At 38.9% G+C, this 18,397-nt stretch overlaps 1 protein-coding gene, 2 long non-coding RNA genes and 1 pseudogene across 5 annotated transcripts; 3 read left to right on the top strand and 1 right to left on the bottom strand.

The window, feature by feature from the left end:
* On the top strand, positions 1–2,198 carry LOC145495802 (uncharacterized). Its single transcript, XR_014050472.1, has 3 exons — positions 1–43; positions 208–316; positions 2,135–2,198. It is a non-coding gene; the product is annotated as an uncharacterized LOC145495802 (long non-coding RNA).
* A 145-nt stretch (positions 2,199–2,343) lies between these two features.
* LOC145495781 (uncharacterized) lies at positions 2,344–6,083 on the top strand. The gene is made up of 2 exons (XR_014050469.1): positions 2,344–3,755; positions 5,622–6,083. It is a non-coding gene; the product is annotated as an uncharacterized LOC145495781 (long non-coding RNA).
* Positions 6,084–12,999: 6,916 nt separating this feature from the next.
* Positions 13,000–18,137, bottom strand: LOC145495268 (uncharacterized). 3 transcript variants are annotated; one of them, XM_081474862.1, is made up of 5 exons: positions 18,012–18,137; positions 17,855–17,909; positions 17,499–17,588; positions 16,512–16,568; positions 13,002–14,995 (listed from the first exon to the last, which is right to left on the bottom strand). In XM_081474862.1, exons 3-5 carry the CDS (start codon positions 17,562–17,564, stop codon positions 14,951–14,953), a joined length of 168 nt encoding a protein of 55 aa, XP_081330988.1. In that variant the 5' UTR covers positions 17,565–17,588; positions 17,855–17,909; positions 18,012–18,137; the 3' UTR covers positions 13,002–14,950. The 3 variants fall into 3 exon arrangements, with proteins under 3 accessions (XP_081330987.1, XP_081330988.1, XP_081330986.1); XM_081474860.1 differs by lacking the exon at positions 13,002–14,995 and adding an exon at positions 15,979–16,285; XM_081474861.1 differs by having other exon boundaries at positions 13,000–14,995; positions 17,499–17,909.
* LOC145495267 (uncharacterized) lies at positions 14,983–15,899 on the top strand (annotated as a pseudogene).
* Positions 18,138–18,397: the final 260 nt, after the last annotated feature.

Here is an 18,397-nt window from a genome sequence, read left to right as displayed (position 1 = left end):
ATCAGGTTACGCAGAGATAGATACATACACAGCGTGGAAAACAGTAAGTCAGTTTTTTGGTATTTTCTATATTAAAACTGCCTCTTTAACAATCATCAGTTTGTTTCCAACATAAACCGAAATCGTTGTTGAAACAACTTTCGGTAAGTTTGTTGAACTTCATGTCATTGGTAATGAATGTTCTGTGGTCTTATTATTGTTGTCTAGGATGAACATGGACCGCCTCAGTTTTATCTTCTCCTTGCTGCTAATCGTTTCCGCGGTTACTACTACCACCTTTGGATCTGTGATCAAACCAAACAACCCAAATGGAGAGGTAAAGAAAGAATTGACTGATGTTATTGCCATTGATCAAACTTTCTGATGTGAAGTTTATATGAAATAAATCATATATGAACTGCGGTTGTAGATGAAAGTGAAGACTGATCATCGCAGTAAATTTTCCAATTTAAGCAATTGGAAAGAAGAAGCCTGAAATAAAATAAGGGCTTCTACGGGATTCGAACCCGTGACCTCCGCGATACCGGTGCGATGCTCTACCAACTGAGCTTTGAAGCCACACATTGGGAGCGAGGTCAATTTATTGAGTTCATATCTTCCCGTGAGGAGTGAAATGATGTGAAGTTTATATGAAATAAATCATATATGAACTGCGGTTGTAGATGAAAGTGAAGACTGATCATCGCAGTAAATTTTACAATTTAAGCAATTGGAAAGAAGAAGCCTGAAATAAAATAAGGGCTTCTACGGGATTCGAACCCGTGACCTCCGCGATACCGGTGCGATGCTCTACCAACTGAGCTATGAAGCCACACATTGGGAGCGAGGTCAATTTATTGAGTTCATATCTTCCCGTGAGGAGTGAAATGATGTGAAGTTTATATGAAATAAATCATATATGAACTGCGGTTGTAGATGAAAGTGAAGACTGATCATCGCAGGAAATTTTCCAATTTAAGCAATTGGAAAGAAGAAGCCTGAAAAAAATCAGGGCTTCTACGGGATTCGAACCCGTGACCTCCGCGATACCGGTGCGATGCTCTACCAACTGAGCTATGAAGCCACACATTGGGAGCGAGCTCAGTTGGTAGAGCATCGCACCGGTATCGCGGAGGTCACGGGTTCGAATCCCGTAGAAGCCCTGATTTTTTTCAGGCTTCTTCTTTCCAATTGCTTAAATTGGAAAATTTACTGCGATGATCAGTCTTCACTTTGATTAAACTTTCTGTTTGCAACCGTAAATGGCGTCTATCGTAAAATTGCTGTGACATTTGTGGTCCGGTTTACGCCAGGAATAAAATTCGATTTTTAACGCGAACATGAAAAATGGAAAAGCGCATGAAAATTAGCTTTTGCAACTCGAGGTGCCTTTTAGAATCCAATATTTATGCTGAGACCTAGCCTATCAACAGGCTTCCGGCGAGCGAGCGTCCCGCCCCGATCGCCTTGCTCTCCAGATTCTTCAGTTTTGCGCTCGCCCGCTCGCATTGCTCGTCGAATTTGTTTTTCTGTACTTGCCGGGAGCCTGTTTGTAAGCTAACTGAGACCCTGCCATACCTAAACACTTTTGCAAGCAAGTCAAATTGAAACGGCCAAAATTTCATTGAAAAACGCCTTTGCATGTGTTAGACACTAAGAATTAGCCGCAGAAAGTCCTTGGATATATTTCGCTCCACATGGGAACTAGAAGAACTGCCCGGCGGCCGCGAAAGCAAGATACATAATAACAACTTTTATTGGATATTTGTAGCTGTCCATTAGAAAAGAAGAATAAAGTAAACAAATACATTGTAAATATTAAATCAGAAAGTGAAAACTTGAATTCAGGTTACTAAAAATGATAATTGATTATAATAATGTTGGCATTAGTATTTATGACAACACCATTGATAAATATAATAATTGCAACAATAACAATAATTACGATGACGGTGATGATGTTGTTGCTGATGTTTTTTGTGCATTGTAAACTGATTCAACTATGTTGTCATGATAAGGTGAGAATTAACCATACAAGCCAGAGGACGGTTAAATTTTGGCATAAAACATTCCTAAATAACAATGTGTCAAGAGACCGTTTTGAAACATTGCTGATTGTTGTTGTAACATTTTAGCTTTTTTTTTCTTTACAAAGCGGGAAGCTGAGGCATTGTTGGCAGATGCTGGTTTGACCGACTTCCCTGAAATGGTTCCCAATCGCCAGGTAAAAAGAAATTATTATTATTTTTTTTTTTCTGTAAAATCCAACTGAATAATAATAATAGTAACAACAACAATAATAATAATTGTAATAGTAATTTATATATATAAAAAAAGTAAAACATGTTTCCGTATCTAATCATGATATCATGGTTACTACAACTAATATTAATACTACTATCATCATCATAACATTAATTAACATATTCCATACAAATTGGTATATACAAGGTAAAAGTAAGTAAAAGAAATAAACTATTAAAACCTATTTCAACAGTGTTTACATAATGGCTCCCTGGGTTTCAACGTCAATATCGGTATATTACAAGGTAAAAGTAAATAAAAGAAATAAACTATTAAGACCTATTTCAACAGTGTTTACATAATGGTTCCCTCCTGGGTTTCAACGTCAATATCAATGTTCTTAAACTCACAAAAGGCTTTCCTTCTAGCTCTTGAACCTCTTTGGCAGATTAGTGCGGATCTTAGTAAAGCAAAGGATGTCCTTGCTCTTATCCAGGAGATTGTTTTAGCATAATGTTCTCCTTTCTTGATGGAGATCAGCTGCGCCAGTCTGGAATGGTATTGCAAGCACTCGTTTCCCATGCCGCCTGTTGACGTGAAAATAAGGGGAGTTAAAGTTCCTTGTTCGATATCCAAGACCCTCCGCGCATAAAGGCGCTTCTTCTCGTTCTCATGATTGCGGTATATCTGTTGGAACTCTAGGTCCCTATACGAATCAGCATTAGGGTGACAAACCCTAATGCTAATATAATAATAATAATAATAATAATAATAATAATAATAATAATACTGATAATAATACTTCATTTATATAGCGCACACATACATTTTTTTCCCCACGCCCTTTACAAAACTATCCCTAAAAACTACAATTTTACTCTAAGAAACTTAAAAACTAAACAAAAAACCCTCTCCCTTTGGGTTGTTTGGTTTGTTTTCCTTTTTCCTACATAGGAACTGGAGGCCCTTTTGGAGCGATCTCATAACACTGAAGTTAAACTGCCAAAGGACTTGGAAGACCAAGACAGCGAAAAGTCTAAGCGCAAAGGTAAATCATCTTTAGGAATCGGTCTTAGAAAAAAACAAAAACAAATCAAAAACAAACAAACAGAACATATCAAAACGTAAAGCATATACACAGAACATTACAGGAATTAAAACTTTACTAGTTGGTGCAACTCTAGTTGAGTTAGCCCTCTAAAGATGGCAAACGTTTGCCGCCACTCGTCAAAATCAGGAGCTGTTGGTATAGCAAGTAGATCTTTAGATCGGTGACTTCAGTGGTAAGGTTTTAAAAACATTTCGGTTGTGAGACTAACTTGCTTATTTCATTTCAGTTGCTGCAGGAACGGTTATTGAAGGTGCTCAGCTTACAATCAATCTGTTGAAAGACGTCTTAAATGTCCTCGCTAACGTGAAACGCAAATGCGCGATTGGCGTTGACAACGAAAGTGGACTTCCTTGGCAGCAAGGCTCTTTCTACTTCTATTCTGGCACTGCGGATGAAAACTTGCCTTATTCTGTGGATAACGGTGAGAAGTGAATCTAGCATTTACGGAGGCTCGCTTAGGCCTTGCCACAAATATTTGGATATGTTTTTGGATATTTAGAATTTTCCTAGATTTCTAGAAACATTAAGATATTTAGAAAAGTTAGGCCAATTTAAAAATATTGATACCTATTTTGGCTTAGCGCTGTGTTTTCCTCGCTTTTCCATTGAAACAAGACTAAATTTTATGCCAGAAACAATACAGCTTAGCGATTTCCCAGTTGAAAAATGTTTTCCATATCACTAAAAGCGCTAAAGGAACAAATTTTAAAAATGGCGGAAGCTGGTAACATCGAAGCACCTGAATCTTCTTCTTTAACTCCTTCCACTTAAAGAGATTTTAGAAATTTCGGCCGGCCTAAGAGATTTAAAATCGGAATGTTTTTTTTTACGATAAAAAATAGATTTTTTAGAGGAGTTTTCAAGATATTTAGAAAATGTTTGATATTTAGAAGATTTTTTGAGAATTTCTGGGAAGATATTTAGTCGATTTTCTGCTTAGTTTTTGTTTCACTGAGAAGATATATCAAACACTCGAGACAGTGTTTCATCGGCTATCCAAACACCTCGAATTTCGTCAAAAATACTCCGCTGCGCGTCGTATTTTCGACTGTCTTCTCGGTGTTTGAATAACCCGATGAAACACTGTTTCTCGTGTTTGATATATTACTTGAACTTCAACACAATATGACCAGCAAGAACGTTTCACCTTGTTAAACATATACGTATATTTTTTTCTTAGAGGATTCTTGCGCAAACATCCTTCACCTTTTCGCGCCATGCTTAATGTGTGATGTAATTTTCTGTGATATCCCCATTTTTCAGAATTGGGGTCTCTTTAAAAGGGCCCAGATTCATAACTAAGAAAGAAATTAAGACGGATTCCGCTCAAAGTTCAAGCAATAAGTGCAAAATTTATTTACTAAAAATCTACCTATAGCACGGTAACTTTTTGAATACTATTTAAAACATCTCACTGTAATTCATTTCTCTAGATGACCCCGCGATTAAATCTTCAAACATTTTCGAGAAATTGAATGTCAAACCTCGTAAAAATGCTTAAAGCGCGTGTTATTGCGTTTTAAACTAACGCGAAACGTCCGTTTTAATTGAAATATGGATAATTAACTTCAAGTCCAGTTTTGTCTTGCGGGGTCAGCTTGAAAGCTAAGGTCTCGATAAGATCTTCCTACCTTTATTCAAAATATTACCATGCCATGAAGTGTTTTTGGTAACTTAATTTTTGCCATTATTGCTTGAATGTTCTGCGGAAATCATCTTGAAACCCTTGTCAGTAAAGCGCAGATCAAAAACAAATAACTCGGCACATAGTTTTTCGTTCAGGGGTCTTAATATTAATTTTCTATTTAAAAATGCGTTCAAAACTTCAAAAGGAAGACGCAACGTTTGACTTAAGAAAACATGTTTCGGACACTTCAGTATTCATAATTAGCTTTTTTTTGTTAACATCTTTACATTAGGGCTTACAAAGTTGCAAACGCCTTTGGAAAACATGTTTTCTAAATATTAAATTGAATTGTGTCGTGATTTTTAAATGTTTACTTTTTTTCTAATACTGCGAAATTTCAAATATTTTCAAATGTATAAGTACTGGAGCATCGATAAAGTTGGTACGTGTCTTGTGTGGCTTGCAGAAGGCGTAGGGTTATATTTTCTAGGGTGGTGGTTTATTTTCTTACAACTGATCTCAAAGATCAATTATTTGCCTCGGCCTTCGGTGTTGGCAAATAATCGATCTGCTTGCCACTCACAAATCGCGATATTTTGCGATAGCCGAGTTTAAAATGTGTAAATTGCTTGTCTGTTTCTTTTATTCTATTTTCCACAGCATGCGCTGTTGTTTACGGACCTCGCAAAACGTCTGGACCAGTCGCAACGGGAGCTGTCGGAGTCCTTGCCTACTACATTCCAAGCATCGACAAAACACTTGCTGTGATGTTCTGTGTTCCGTTTGATTATAACTTTTACCAGAACTGGTGGAATGCTAAGCTGTACCCTGGAAACCAAAGGGCCAACTATGATCAGTACTATGATTTGTATTATGATGCAAATCCCTTCAAAGCAAATGGTTGGCATGACAGATCCCTCGGTTCTGGTCTGAAATTTCGCGGCTCTATGTCCAATTCTGGTAAAGCTACCTTGGAAATTCATGTTCTTAAAAAATGAGCAACTGGCATGTAAACTAAGAATGCGTGCACAACTTAATCGCATGACCGATTTTTTTTTTTTTTTCCTGTGGTGCTTAGTATTGAAGATTTGAAATGAAAAATAAACGAGTGGGAAAAAGAAACTGTTTTATTGTTTTTCATAAGTTGACCTACACTAAGGAGCTCAATGAGCTAGTCAGGAGAATTCCTCTTAAAGGGCTGATGGCCTCCTCCTTTTAACATGTCAACCCTGTTTGCTACGTAAAGTATTATGGTAGGTGGATTTTTACGAAAAATGCGAAAAATCTCTGTTTGGCTGTTCAAATTGAGAAGACTGAGATAAATATTTTGCAAAAAGAATTGAATGGGGGAAAACGCTTTTTTCACTTTTTGAGTTAAAGCAAAAACTATCTTTGAATATCATTAACCCCTTACAGCGCGTCGACACCTCTAATTAAAATTCACCGCCAGTTGTCACATATAATGCGAATCCTCCGTAGGAAAAAGATGGCGACTGCTAAATTTACCCATAGTTCTTAGCGCACGAAAATGTTGACAAAGCTCATAAAAACGTACAGAAACATTATAAAATCTTCAAGCATAGGCTACTTAATATCCTTCGTACAGAGACAAATATTGTAAAAATTTGGCTTTCTTTGTGCCCTTAAGGCTGTGTTAGGTTCGCAGGGCATTGTGGTAAAATGTACAGCCGCCATCTTTTTTCCTACGGTGGATTGCGGTGTGGTATTTCATTTGTGCACGCGAAATGTTCTCAATCTGGTTGTTTCATCACAAGTTGGCTTTCGTTCTTGTCAAATTTTCTTTATGTCAGGATGAAAAATTCTTGCCCATTTTCGTCTTCGAGGAAGCTGAAGAGACGAAAATCTGGTGGAACCCACAGGTTCAGCGTCGAACAAGATCTTTGGCTCCGAGCGACCGTACTGTAACCAAGAAGAACGGTTGAAGGAACTCGAGGACACTAGTCTTGCCAATGAAGCTAAAGGACAAAGTACAACAAGTGCTAGCGGCACGAAATTGTTTTAGAACGGACGCGATTCCGAAACTTCCACAACGATAGAGTAGAGCGCAGATGTAGATGTAGACAATGTAGACCTCGAGATTTCCTCTTTTTCATGCTTTTTGGCTTCACGAGGCATGGTTTCAAAAAATGTCTGGAGAACGAAGGAGCCTAAACTTAAGCAACATAATACCAATGCCGCCGACGAAATCTTTTAAGTAAAAGTAATCACGGCAGTTTAACTTTTAGTAGGTCGCTTCTCGGACGATTTCACTGCGACGGGTTTCCGCACCAGAATATTAGTCGTCTGTTTATTTCAAGTTGTCATAACTCATTGTTGTGGTAAACTGACCCATGTCGACATCTGTCAGTGCGGAGGGGATTTTTAACACCTATTCATATCAATCTCATAAAAGGTTTTTCGTATTTTTCTCGATGAAATAAAACTGCATGTAAGGATGAACATTTTTAGTTCGTTTACGCGCGTCTTCCGATGGAATTGGCTGAAAATCGGCAGGTATGTTCTAGGATACCTCCTTCGAAAAAGGGTGTCGGGCTTTGTGTAATTTCGCTTCCGTTTCAAAGTTATGCCTCTTAAGTAGAAGGAAACGTCCGCATTGAAAATATCAAAGTTTAGGAGGGTGTAGGAAAAAAACCAAACCACATCTGGAAAATCGCAGACACATTTTTGAGGGTGATGTGTGAGAAAACATTTCCGATGTAAATCGCGCCGCTCCGATCATTCACGCGCGGAAGCGAACCAGTTTAAGCGAAGCAATGTTTCTGGGTATTTCTTTTAATGTCACTGCGACAAAAACTTTTTAGAAAATTTCAAAGATACGATTTTATACCATAACTATTAAGCTTTCAGAAAATGTATAGGTTGATGGAGTTTTCTTTCATTCAAGCGCCAGCGTAAGAGCGCGATTTCCAAACACTATCAATCCACCTACCATGATACCTTAATTTCCATATCATGTGTTAGGTATAATATTTTGGTTTGATTTTGTTTCTTTTGCCAAAGTTCTTTAATTTCCTTTCTTCTCTCTAATTCTTTTAACTCTCGGAGGTAATACTCTTTACCCTCGGACGTACAAGGCGGAGGAGGAGGGGGGGGGGCTGGCATCAACCCCCCCCCCCCTTGTAAGGCTTTACCAAAGTTTTGAAAACACAATTTACTCTAAAGGGCTGAAACGTTCAGTAGCTGTTCCTTCATTCACTACAGAAATTTTGATGTGTCAATTGTGCGTCCATCATTTTTGGGCGGGGAAATGTAAAAGGAACAGGGATGCTCGTCGTACCTTTTGGGAGTTAAAAGAGCAGTTTTGGTATTTCTTAGGGTGTTTGGCCTTAAAAGGTCCAGAGTGAAAGCTTTTGCGGCACCTTTTAGGGAATTGAGCCGAAAAACGTCGGTGTCAGTTATGTGTTTTAGAATTGGTACCTCTTAGGGGTGAAATAATTTCAAGCAGGATCCTGAAACCCCTTAGGCGTTCTTTTTGAAATTTCTGTAGCCAGCGAACAGGCTCCCGGTGAGGCCGAACGAAACGAGGGAGCCTGTAGACATTCTATTTATGCCGCCGTTTTATGATACCAGCTCCTGGTATCATGATATAATTGGTTAAATCGCTGGTTGTTGACATCTCTGAGATGAATATTTGACAGATCTTTGTAAAATTATACGACTCCAACGGTTCCTTACAATAGTGCGTTTGCCGTTCTCTTTTAAGTTTCGGTCTCTCGACCTCTCGTTATTTCACAAGTGATTTTGAAGGATACCTTATAGACCCTTTTCATAAATGGCTGCCAATTATAAATTCTGTTGTAAGTATTAAAATTAGCCTGACCAACCTCGTTTTTGAGTTGCTAATTGAAAAGAATTTTTACTCCCAAACGAGTTTAGTGAGGCTAATTTAAATGCATACAAAAGAATTTTAAATTGGCAGCCATTTATGAAAAGGGTCTATGCTCTGGTACGAGGAGGAATTTTAAGTAAAAGCTAGTGGAGTGGAACCGTTTGGCGAAACGACTTCGGTGGTATAGGCGAAACGACTTCGACATAGGCGAATCGACTTGTAGGCGAAACGACCGGTTACTGGTCAAAGGCATGGTTTCCGGACTTTCCACTGTTATCGGCACGTCGCTTCGTAGAGTTTGACACCTCTATCATGCGCTTATAATTAGCTTAGCCTCATTTCAGTTTTGGAAAATATGTTTTAAGCTCTCTAAGTATTGGCTCTAGAGGGACAAAGATAAGTTTGAAATATTCCGTGAACATGTTGCTTACTTGCACTCTATATTATGACGCCCGGCCCGGCTGTTTGATTAGGTCGATTAGAACTGTTTCCAAGTACTGAAACTGTAGCTTCTCGACAGGTCTAATTGCCTCATTGGCTGAATTGTCACAGGCTAATCACCAAGGGCGGATAGGCACATCAAAAAGAAAGTCTACAGGCTCCCCTGTCCCCGCCCCGATCGCTTTGCTCGCCGAGCTTTTTTTTTCGTCCTCGCCGGGAGCCTGTTCGCAGGCTAAAATTTCCGACGAACAGCCCCGTCTTTTTTATATGGGAGTCTCCCACCCAGGCTTTGATCCTTTGATTGCGAGGTCAATTTTAATTACATCCAGGAGCCATAATCGGGGACGGAGACCGTAAGCGCGCGCTATTTCTAGTATTGGGGCTGTCTCTATGATATGGGACAATTTTACTAGTTTTAGAACAAATTACGCCATCATGTGCGACACACGCGTGTACAATGCTACGAGGATTTTTGCGGATGTAGCGCTGGGAGATGGTGTCCGAAATTCCCGAAATGCTTGATACTTTTGGCCCACAAATCAATACGTTCATGTCTGTTGAATTTTTGCCTCAGTATTTTCGTCGTAAGCTGCTCCAGTTTGAGTAAAGTAAGACAGTGTCGAATTTAGTTATGTCCCACTCAAAAAGTTGTGTTCCGCTGCTTCTTTTACAAAAGCTCCACATTACTCCATTCTAAGTTTCACATATGTTGAAGATTAACAGCTTGTCCATAAGACAGCAAAAAACCAGTTGGATATATTTGGATATAGCACCGTTTCAGGACTTCAAAGTTTCTCTCCTCTTGCCACACGCTTGCGAGGATTTCGCCAGAGTCTATCGCGTCTATCTCTAGTTTTGAAATATGTTTAAGGTTGATAAATGTTTGAGAACATATTAAAAGCTTAGCTCAAAATATGCGAATACAGCAGAAATAATCAGCAAAGTTACGATGACGCTTTCTTTAATCAACTCGAATAACGATTTCGATTTCGTTGGTTGAGTTATCAAAACTCCTTGTCTATTTTATTTTGGCAGTGTAAAATTTCACTAGGTTGTAAAAGAAATGCACATAATGTTAGGAGCCTTTTGGCGTCGGTGAAAATTGTTGCAACTTCTCAGCACAAAAGACAACGAAAGAAATCTTTGTCAAGATTTGTTGACAATTGAAAACACCGACTCGGATTTGGAAGTACACGAGCTGCACTATGCAAATTAGCTACTTATGTACGCGTCTGACTTTCCTTTCAAAAACTTTTGCAAACTCGCCATACAAACAGAACAATAAGAAACTATCAAAAACAGGGTTTGGTTATGATTAAGCATTGTTTGGGAAACTCACAAATTAACTCGATACCAGAGTAAAGTGTTTTCTTGCATAACTTTTCTTTCCAGAACCAAACGCAAAATCTTACTCGTACAACTAGCGCGAGCAGATATTGTTCATTCGCAGCGCGAAATTGAAGTCATGCTTTCGAGCCTGAAAAACTCACCTTTTTCATTAGCTCAGAGCATAAAAATACATCTAAGAGCCCTGGTTCTTATTCCCTGCCTTATTTCCTGCCATCGCTGTGATAAATCTGCAGGAGAATCTCGCAACTCTCACCATTCAGTTGATCACACAACGTGACAACACCCACGCGAGAGCCCTCGACATGTGCGTGGATCCGCGCAGATATATGACGTCAGGATGGCGCAATTTGTTCTAAAAATAAAAAAAAATTGACCGGTATCATAGGTGCGCGCGGATCCTAAGAGTTACGGTCTCCGTCCCCGATTATGGCTCCTGTTACATCCTGATATTAACGATAAACACAGACAAACAGCAAACAAATGTTTCTTTTCCTTTAGCGATGGTTAGCGAAGGGCAAACACAGCGAAATAACCAGTACGCTGGACAAAACTGTTCTGGATCGACGTTTTGCCGCAAAAAAATTGAAACAAACATAGTGACACACACAAAAAAAATTGAGATTGTCTTAAACTTTACTAAATTCCACACATGGAAACTTATTTTTATATGGATCACGCAAGAAAGGCTTGCGTTACACCTTGTCCAAATTTGGTAACTGAGTCACAAAAGTATTGAAAATCACGTGATTTCTGACAAAAATGAGTCATATTTGGAGTGTTGTTTTGCGAAGAAACTCTTTATGTGCCGGTGGATCTTTTTGTCACGATTTTGACAAGAAAGCATGAGAAAGACTCTTAAAACTTATTTGGCCACTGAAATACAATATGATCTTAGAACTCTGAAACTGTTCTTGCCACTAGATCGGTCTTGCACCTGTTTTGACGATGGCTGTCTTTTATTGCGCTTCGTACAAGCCACAATTTGCTCAAAATTATGCCGTGTTAAGGCGTTGTCGGCCAATAACAATAGGCACTGCTATTTGAGCTTTTAGAAATGTTTACGGGCTTGTTTCTGGGCCCATCTACCAGTAGCTTGCCATTTGTTCGGATTTTCCTGCATAACAGCTTGAAATAACTTTGTTGGGTTGCTTTGTGGCCCTTCAGTAATAGCATCGCAAAGTGAATCTTTGATTCTCTAAACCGCTGATGTATCACCGGGTTATAGTGCTGTTTAAATGGATTATCGCTCCTTCCTCATGCCATCTCGTCGAATTCATGAAAATATCCACAAACACGCAACGATATTCTTCGCACAACAACACTACGACGTCGATGTAAACCATAACAATTTTTATCTTAGAAATCACGCAATTTTCCATGCTTTTGTGATTCAGTCCGCAAATTTAGATACGCTTTAAATTAACGCAAGCCTCCCTTGAGTGATCTATGTGAAAATAATTTTCCATGTGTGGAATTTAATAAGGTTTAAGACAACCAAAACAGTTTTGTCCAGCGTACTAGGTTATTTAGGTACTAGGCTATTTACCGTTTACACGGATAAAACGGTTCGTCATCTGTTTGCGCAAATGGTAAGCAAAAATTCCCCAATTTTGAATTCCGTACGTGCTGGGTATTTACCATTAACTCGGCAAGTCTTAATTTACCAAGAGAGTCTAGACTAGTTCAACCTGCTCATCACAATTCCACAACTTGTAATGGTAAGCACATTTTTCATTCGGGCATTTCGTTTGGAAATTTTGAACTAGGAACTTTCGAAATGTTTTGCTTATTTGGAAAATTTTCCGGTCGGTAGAGCCAAATTTGTGTTACGCACCATTTACATTCTGACCGAAATTTTCGGAAGTTTTTGTTAAATGGTATACAATCATAATTAGACTGTATTGATATAAAATCAATTAGAATTTTTTGAATCAATTTTTGCGGAATAAATATGAAATAAAATCGTTTTAATTTAGTAAGAGATTAAACACAATATGAATCAAGCTGTTTGCACGCTGCTCTGTAGTGTGTGTACTTTAGCTTATTGTAAACATTTTGCTCGAGAATAAATTGAGCAAGTTTATTATTCCTTTTCTTTATTTCCTGACTCTATTGCGATCTACTGGCAATCGGGTTTTTGGTTGGCTCTTTAAGAATCAAGCGGAATCATGCAATTTTCACCCTTCAGTTCGATCCTGAACCTGGTTCTATTGCTCGGCGTGGTAAGTCAATTAAGATGAAGACAGTCACAAGACAACTGCAATTGGTCGTAAAAGTTGTACATTATCAAATACAATCTGGTGCTAATTATAAACACACTTATCTAAAAAAAAACAATTTGCGAACACATGATATGGTTTTGATTTAGGAATGAGTAGGCTAAAGGGATGAAAACGAAACATTAGATTTTAAATGGAAGGAACCGATTCGGTACTGACTGTTGATTTCAAATGACTGCCCACAAATTCACTACGAATAATATTATAAACTATAGGTACAACTGCTAAAAAGAATGATAAAGTTGTTCCGTCGAAAAACAAAACTTGTTGCTGTCGAATATTCGGGAAAGAAGTCGCCCGAAAATGGCCTGGCGTATCCGACTATCCCGAATATTCCATGAGTGCGCGTTGGATATGAGATGGTAAATAGCCAACGAGGCCCTACGGGCCTCGTTGGCTATAACCAATCTCATATCCAACAAGCGCGAATGGAATAATTGTTTTATTAAATTCGGTGCGTTTGTATTCTTGGAAATATAGCTTAATTTTATTGGATTTTAATTTTACAAAACGACCGGAAGTCGATGTGACAAAAACAACAACAAGTGGGAAATCACATGACATGCGCGCCGTTTGTAAAATTAGTTGAATGAAAAATTTGAGAGCGAAGCAAGCGAATTTGCTGAATGAAATTGCAATCAAGTAGAATTCAAGAAACGTCTATCAAATGAAGGAGATATAACCTTGGTCAGAAAGTTTGAAAAGCGTTCAAGTTCGAGTCATGGAGAAGAGCCAAATAATTGTGCACTTGCACATTGCCATTGTAATAATGCTGCGGAAAACTTTGATCGCCATGTGACACAGACGTTGTGCCAAAATTATTCTAGACAAGATCTCTCTCAGGATTCCCTTGCTTTAAAAGCCTTGGCATTTCGAGCTGTATGTGTGGAGCTCACTGTTGGTCAGTTTTAGAATCAAGGACAGAAACTATCTTAGCGTCAGATTCATCTTCAGAATCTCCGAGGCCACCCTGGTGGTTTTTCGTGGCTGGTAAAGAACCGGGCTTACTTCGGTTCAGCTCAAAACACTCAACTCCTTGAGGTGTTTTTCGCAAGGACAGAATTGTTGGCGCTAGCTGTCGTTGATTCTCTCGTCGTCGTCGGCCAAAAAAGAGACTGAGATAAAACTAGGTCGTCCTCTGTAGCTGTTCGGGATTCTTGCTCTCGGCCGATCCGAGCTTGCTTAGTCGAACAGTTTCCTCATCTGCTCATTGGAAACTGGTTTCTTATGGACTACGCCGGCAATTATACCTGTTTTCCTGCGGCCTTTTACAAATGCATATGCTCTAATAATTTATTTACCTGGTCAGAGATAATGGAAAACGGTTTGTTGTGCGACGGCGTGCGAAGGAAATGATCAACTGGCGGCTTTAATGGATTTAATCAATGAACTTTTGCAATACGTGTCATCTTTCTTCCTCGCAGACGAGTAAAAACACTTCAACTCAACATTCAGTTCTTCTTTTGACATTTCTTATATCGGTTTCGAAAATTTGGTGCCACCAGGACTAGCAAGCCATTCTGTTCAGGTAAAATTTGTTTTTGTTACATAATCTTCATGAATGCGTAAAATCTCGCCGGTCATATTTTAATTTTGCAACTTTAAGGGAAACTTAACGTATACGTACCGTTAAATAATCTTATCTCGAGCTTTGTGGCTTTTTTGTTGTTACTGGGACGGCATTGTCCATAATTTCCCGTATTTCCTGTGTAGATAGCTCACCGAATGTGCTTTTTTTTCATCCATTTTTTTTGTCGACGAACTTCGCTTCACGCGAAAAAGCTCATGCCGAGCGACATTTGCCGCTTTCATTTCCATATAAGGTCAAACGCAGGTATAATGGCTGGTAACCGAGATCCAGTGAACCAATCAGAAAGCTAGAATTGCATTATCCGAGGCTGAGAATTTAATAAGTATTCTGTCAGTCTATTCACGAAGGCTTGCGGCGAAGTATTCAATTTCTGCAGCCATGGCTCTGATTGGAGTTTAATTTTTTCTTGTTTTTAGATCGCTAATTCCTGTTGTCTGCATACCTCATGCTCACCAGACTACTGTGAACCACAGGTAGGTTACGTTGGCTTGCCAGACAAATGTTTCTTGAACTCAGCTGACAGCTAAACATTTAAAAAATATATATTAAAGTTTTGTTCTCTGTACTGGACGGCATATCTGGATTTTGTATTTGACACTCTCCCACCAAGAAAATAAGTCTTCATTGTGAATTGATGAGTATTTTCACAAACTTGTTTTTAGGAGAAATTGATTTACCATCAGACTATGACTCCATCATGGCTGGAGGCGCATGCGTCCTACGTTGACAGTTCTCGCACAATTACCGCTCATCAATTAAGATTCAACGCCGGCTCAGTAAGTGACGCAGCTCTCCTAAAGATTCCCATGATTCCAGCTGGTGTGATGAGAGATTCATTTCCGCTGACCGTAGACATCACAGTCGGGCATGACGTCAGCATTGGCCAAGGAACTGACAGCGATATCAAATATGGCGTGTCAGACGGTACCAGATTTGTCGGCTTTGGAACATGTGACAAGGGAAATTATGGAACTAATTCTCCATGCTATGGATTGGAAGGCTTGTCTGGCTCTACTTTGACCTCTCCCTAAACCCAGCGACTCCTTCTACCCCGGTCAGTATGTCTTCACTATCAAGTTGGATGAACGCTGGGGCTCCTGCTACACTGCGCATGACGGAGGTTCCGTGAGGACCGCTGGCTACAACAACCGACTGATGCTCAGCAAGGGACTCACTCTCGAGGTTTACAAGAGTGATGTAGGAGAGAGGGTTGGGATCAGGTACATCAAGGTCGCTGTCAAGCAAGACGCCTAGGAAGAGAAATCCTCAAACACAGCGCACTTAAGGGAACCATGGCAGTAGAAAAAGGAAACACGAGCAATACTGGGACTTTCAAAGAAATTTCAATCATTGCATGTTTTTAGTTGGTTAGTAAATAAAAACGGGACTAAGAGAAATTTGTTGGTCATTTTATGTGTTATATATGATCAATCATTGTCAGTCTACAAACTTAAGACCGACATTTTACAATGCACAATAAATAAAAAGCCTTTCAATCTGGACAAACACGTTCTTAAGAATTGGGCAACTGAAAAAACACAGCAAAGTCGATGCCACTTGTTTATGGAACGCCCGTCGGGAATAAGGACTAATTTATGGAGGAATAATACTGTGTTACTGAGTTTCAAGCAAGCCATGTTTTTTCACAGTCTACACCAGTCAGTGTCAGTTTAACAAATGGATTGCATGAGGTAAAAATGTGGTAAGAACAAAACAATGACACATGAGCCATTAGACGAGTGTGTAACTGATGTTTCCAAGCATGCGCTTCCAACCAAGAAGGAGTCATGGTTTGATGGTAAATCAATTTTTCCTAAAATACGTCATTAAAAAAGTAATCAAGACTCTTAAAATTTAGTTATAGCCGAGCTCCAGTGCGCCTAACGAAGCACCATGGGGAGAGTTTTTTTTTTTTTTGTTTTTTTTTGCGATAGATAAGTATTTTAAATGGCGTATGACGTGCAAGTAGTTTTCCATCAGACATAACTAAAATAGGTAATGTTGAAATTACTAGCTTCCGAGGAAACCACGTGACTCACCTGTACATTACAGGAATCCGCTGAACATACTGATTGAACACAACAAGAAAGAGCGACCTAAGCGACAAGAAAGTAAACAATTAGTCATTTAATATTGAGAGCTGGGTAATACACAAAAGTTTGGGTGGCTGTGTGCGACCCACTTCTTGAAACCTTCGCCTTTGGTTTCACACCAAAAGATGTCATTTTCTTTCCCTGTTTGACGCTTAGCTTAGTAATTGTTATCTATTATAGACCAAATTCTACCCAGGAATTATGGTCGAACCTCTATTAATTGATTCTGTTTTGTTTTATTCCTCTATTAAACGGCCAGGAAAATTTGAAGTTGGACGTTCTTGGCCAGATGAAGGTAAAAGAATGGCAATCTGAAATACCGTAAAAACACATTTTCAGCAGTATTTAATTGAAGCAATCACAAAACAAAGTCTTGAAGCGTTTTAGTTTGTTTGTGCAGCACACAAGCCAGTGTTGGGTTGACAGACTCGTCGAGTCTGTACACGTAATTGTTTCTTTGGCTTTTGCTAACGTTATGGACAAAACACCATCATTGTTCTACTTTTTCTCCTCTTGCATTTGTTTGCACTTATATTTGATAAACTGAAAACTGACCACGCCCAACGTTGTTTTCGGGTGAACCTCTATTAAACGGCCACCTCTATTAAGCAGCCAGTTGTCTGATCCCCGAGAGTGGCCGCTTTAAAACAGAGGCTTAAATGTATGCCCTTTTGCGCAATTATTTGAGCAGGGCCTTTAATGAGATTAATGAAACCAAACTTTTCAAGAGACGAATGGTAACAAGGATAAAAATATCTTCTTCTGAGACAAACCTATAAAAGTCCAAATGTTGATTCAATGACTGAACTAGTTCGTACCAAAATGTCTGCTCAGCTTGCTGCTAAAATCTCGTTCTTAGTTTCAGTGTTCTCCTGACAACTCATAGCAAAGGTTCTTAAATGAAAGAGGAAGCTGGTATTGAAATTAACTCACATTGCACATTACCAGGCAAAGGGACAGCAACAGTAAAATCTGCATATTCACACGATATTGAGCCATCTTTCAAGATCGATATTCTTTGACCTGTGAGGGATGAACATAAAAAATGCTGCATGGATATATCACAGACGCTTGCAGTAAGCATGAATGCTTTGGCGTGACTGGTTATTATCCCAAATTTCTCGTGTGCGTGTTCTCGCGGCATGTCCTAATGGGAAGTGTTCAAAAAACTGCGAGGCAAATATTTTCTGATGAAAAAGGTCCCACAAAACAGTAATCTTCATCTACGCATTCGCAGGAATTTTTACGGAATAAAACTGAGATTTGTGTTAGATGTCTAAATCACTTACCGTTCAGTGTCTTCAATACGTCTGTGCCTTGTTCGAAAGAGCAGGAAATCAACAGCTAAATGTTAAAAAAGAAGATGATAATCAAAAACAATAATAAGCGTTATTAGAAACACATAGGGCACTACAAGCTTACAACAGAGACTTTTGCAAAACCTACTTGTGTCTGTTAGGGCCAGTTGATCTGTGTTACGAGGATTTTTGCAAGGAAATGATTAATAATAGACTAACATTCCTATTTTATTTTGTCTGTGAACTCACAGTCGTGTTTGCTCAGTCTAGTTTACTGAGGGATAACTGCAATTGAGTGTGATTCTCCCTGACTAAACAAACGCGACTGCTATCACATCAAAACTAATGGGTAACAAGGTACGATTTGTTTATTTAAGACTAAGTTCAGTCAAATAATTCCTTTTTGCACATTCAAAAATATATGAAGTAGGTCGAACTGGAGAAAAATAATCAAAATTAAAACGTTTCCAAACATTGTTGTTTACACGGAAGATTAAATGTTGTTGTCATAAGTTAAGCAACAAATTAAACTGC

This window comes from Orbicella franksi, chromosome 8, assembly GCF_964199315.1.
Source record: "Orbicella franksi chromosome 8, jaOrbFran1.1, whole genome shotgun sequence".
In the NCBI taxonomy this organism is placed as follows: domain Eukaryota; kingdom Metazoa; phylum Cnidaria; class Anthozoa; order Scleractinia; family Merulinidae; genus Orbicella; species Orbicella franksi.
The sequence above is the reverse complement of the archived record's forward strand: the minus strand, read 5'-3'. Positions and strand labels throughout refer to the sequence as shown.

Bases quoted from the DNA above. Each gene is read 5' to 3' on its own strand.
- LOC145495268 (XM_081474860.1), bottom strand. From the start codon at position 17,564: ATGGCTCAATATCGTGTGAATATGCAGATTTTACTGTTGCTGTCCCTT. The intron at 16,569-17,498 runs GTGAGTTAATTT...CTTGTCGCTTAG, and splicing joins TTTGCCTGGTAATGTGCAAT to GTCGCTCTTTCTTGTTGTGT. The intron at 16,286-16,511 runs GTGAGTCACGTG...GACGTATTTTAG, and splicing joins CGGATTCCTGTAATGTACAG to GAAAAATTGATTTACCATCA.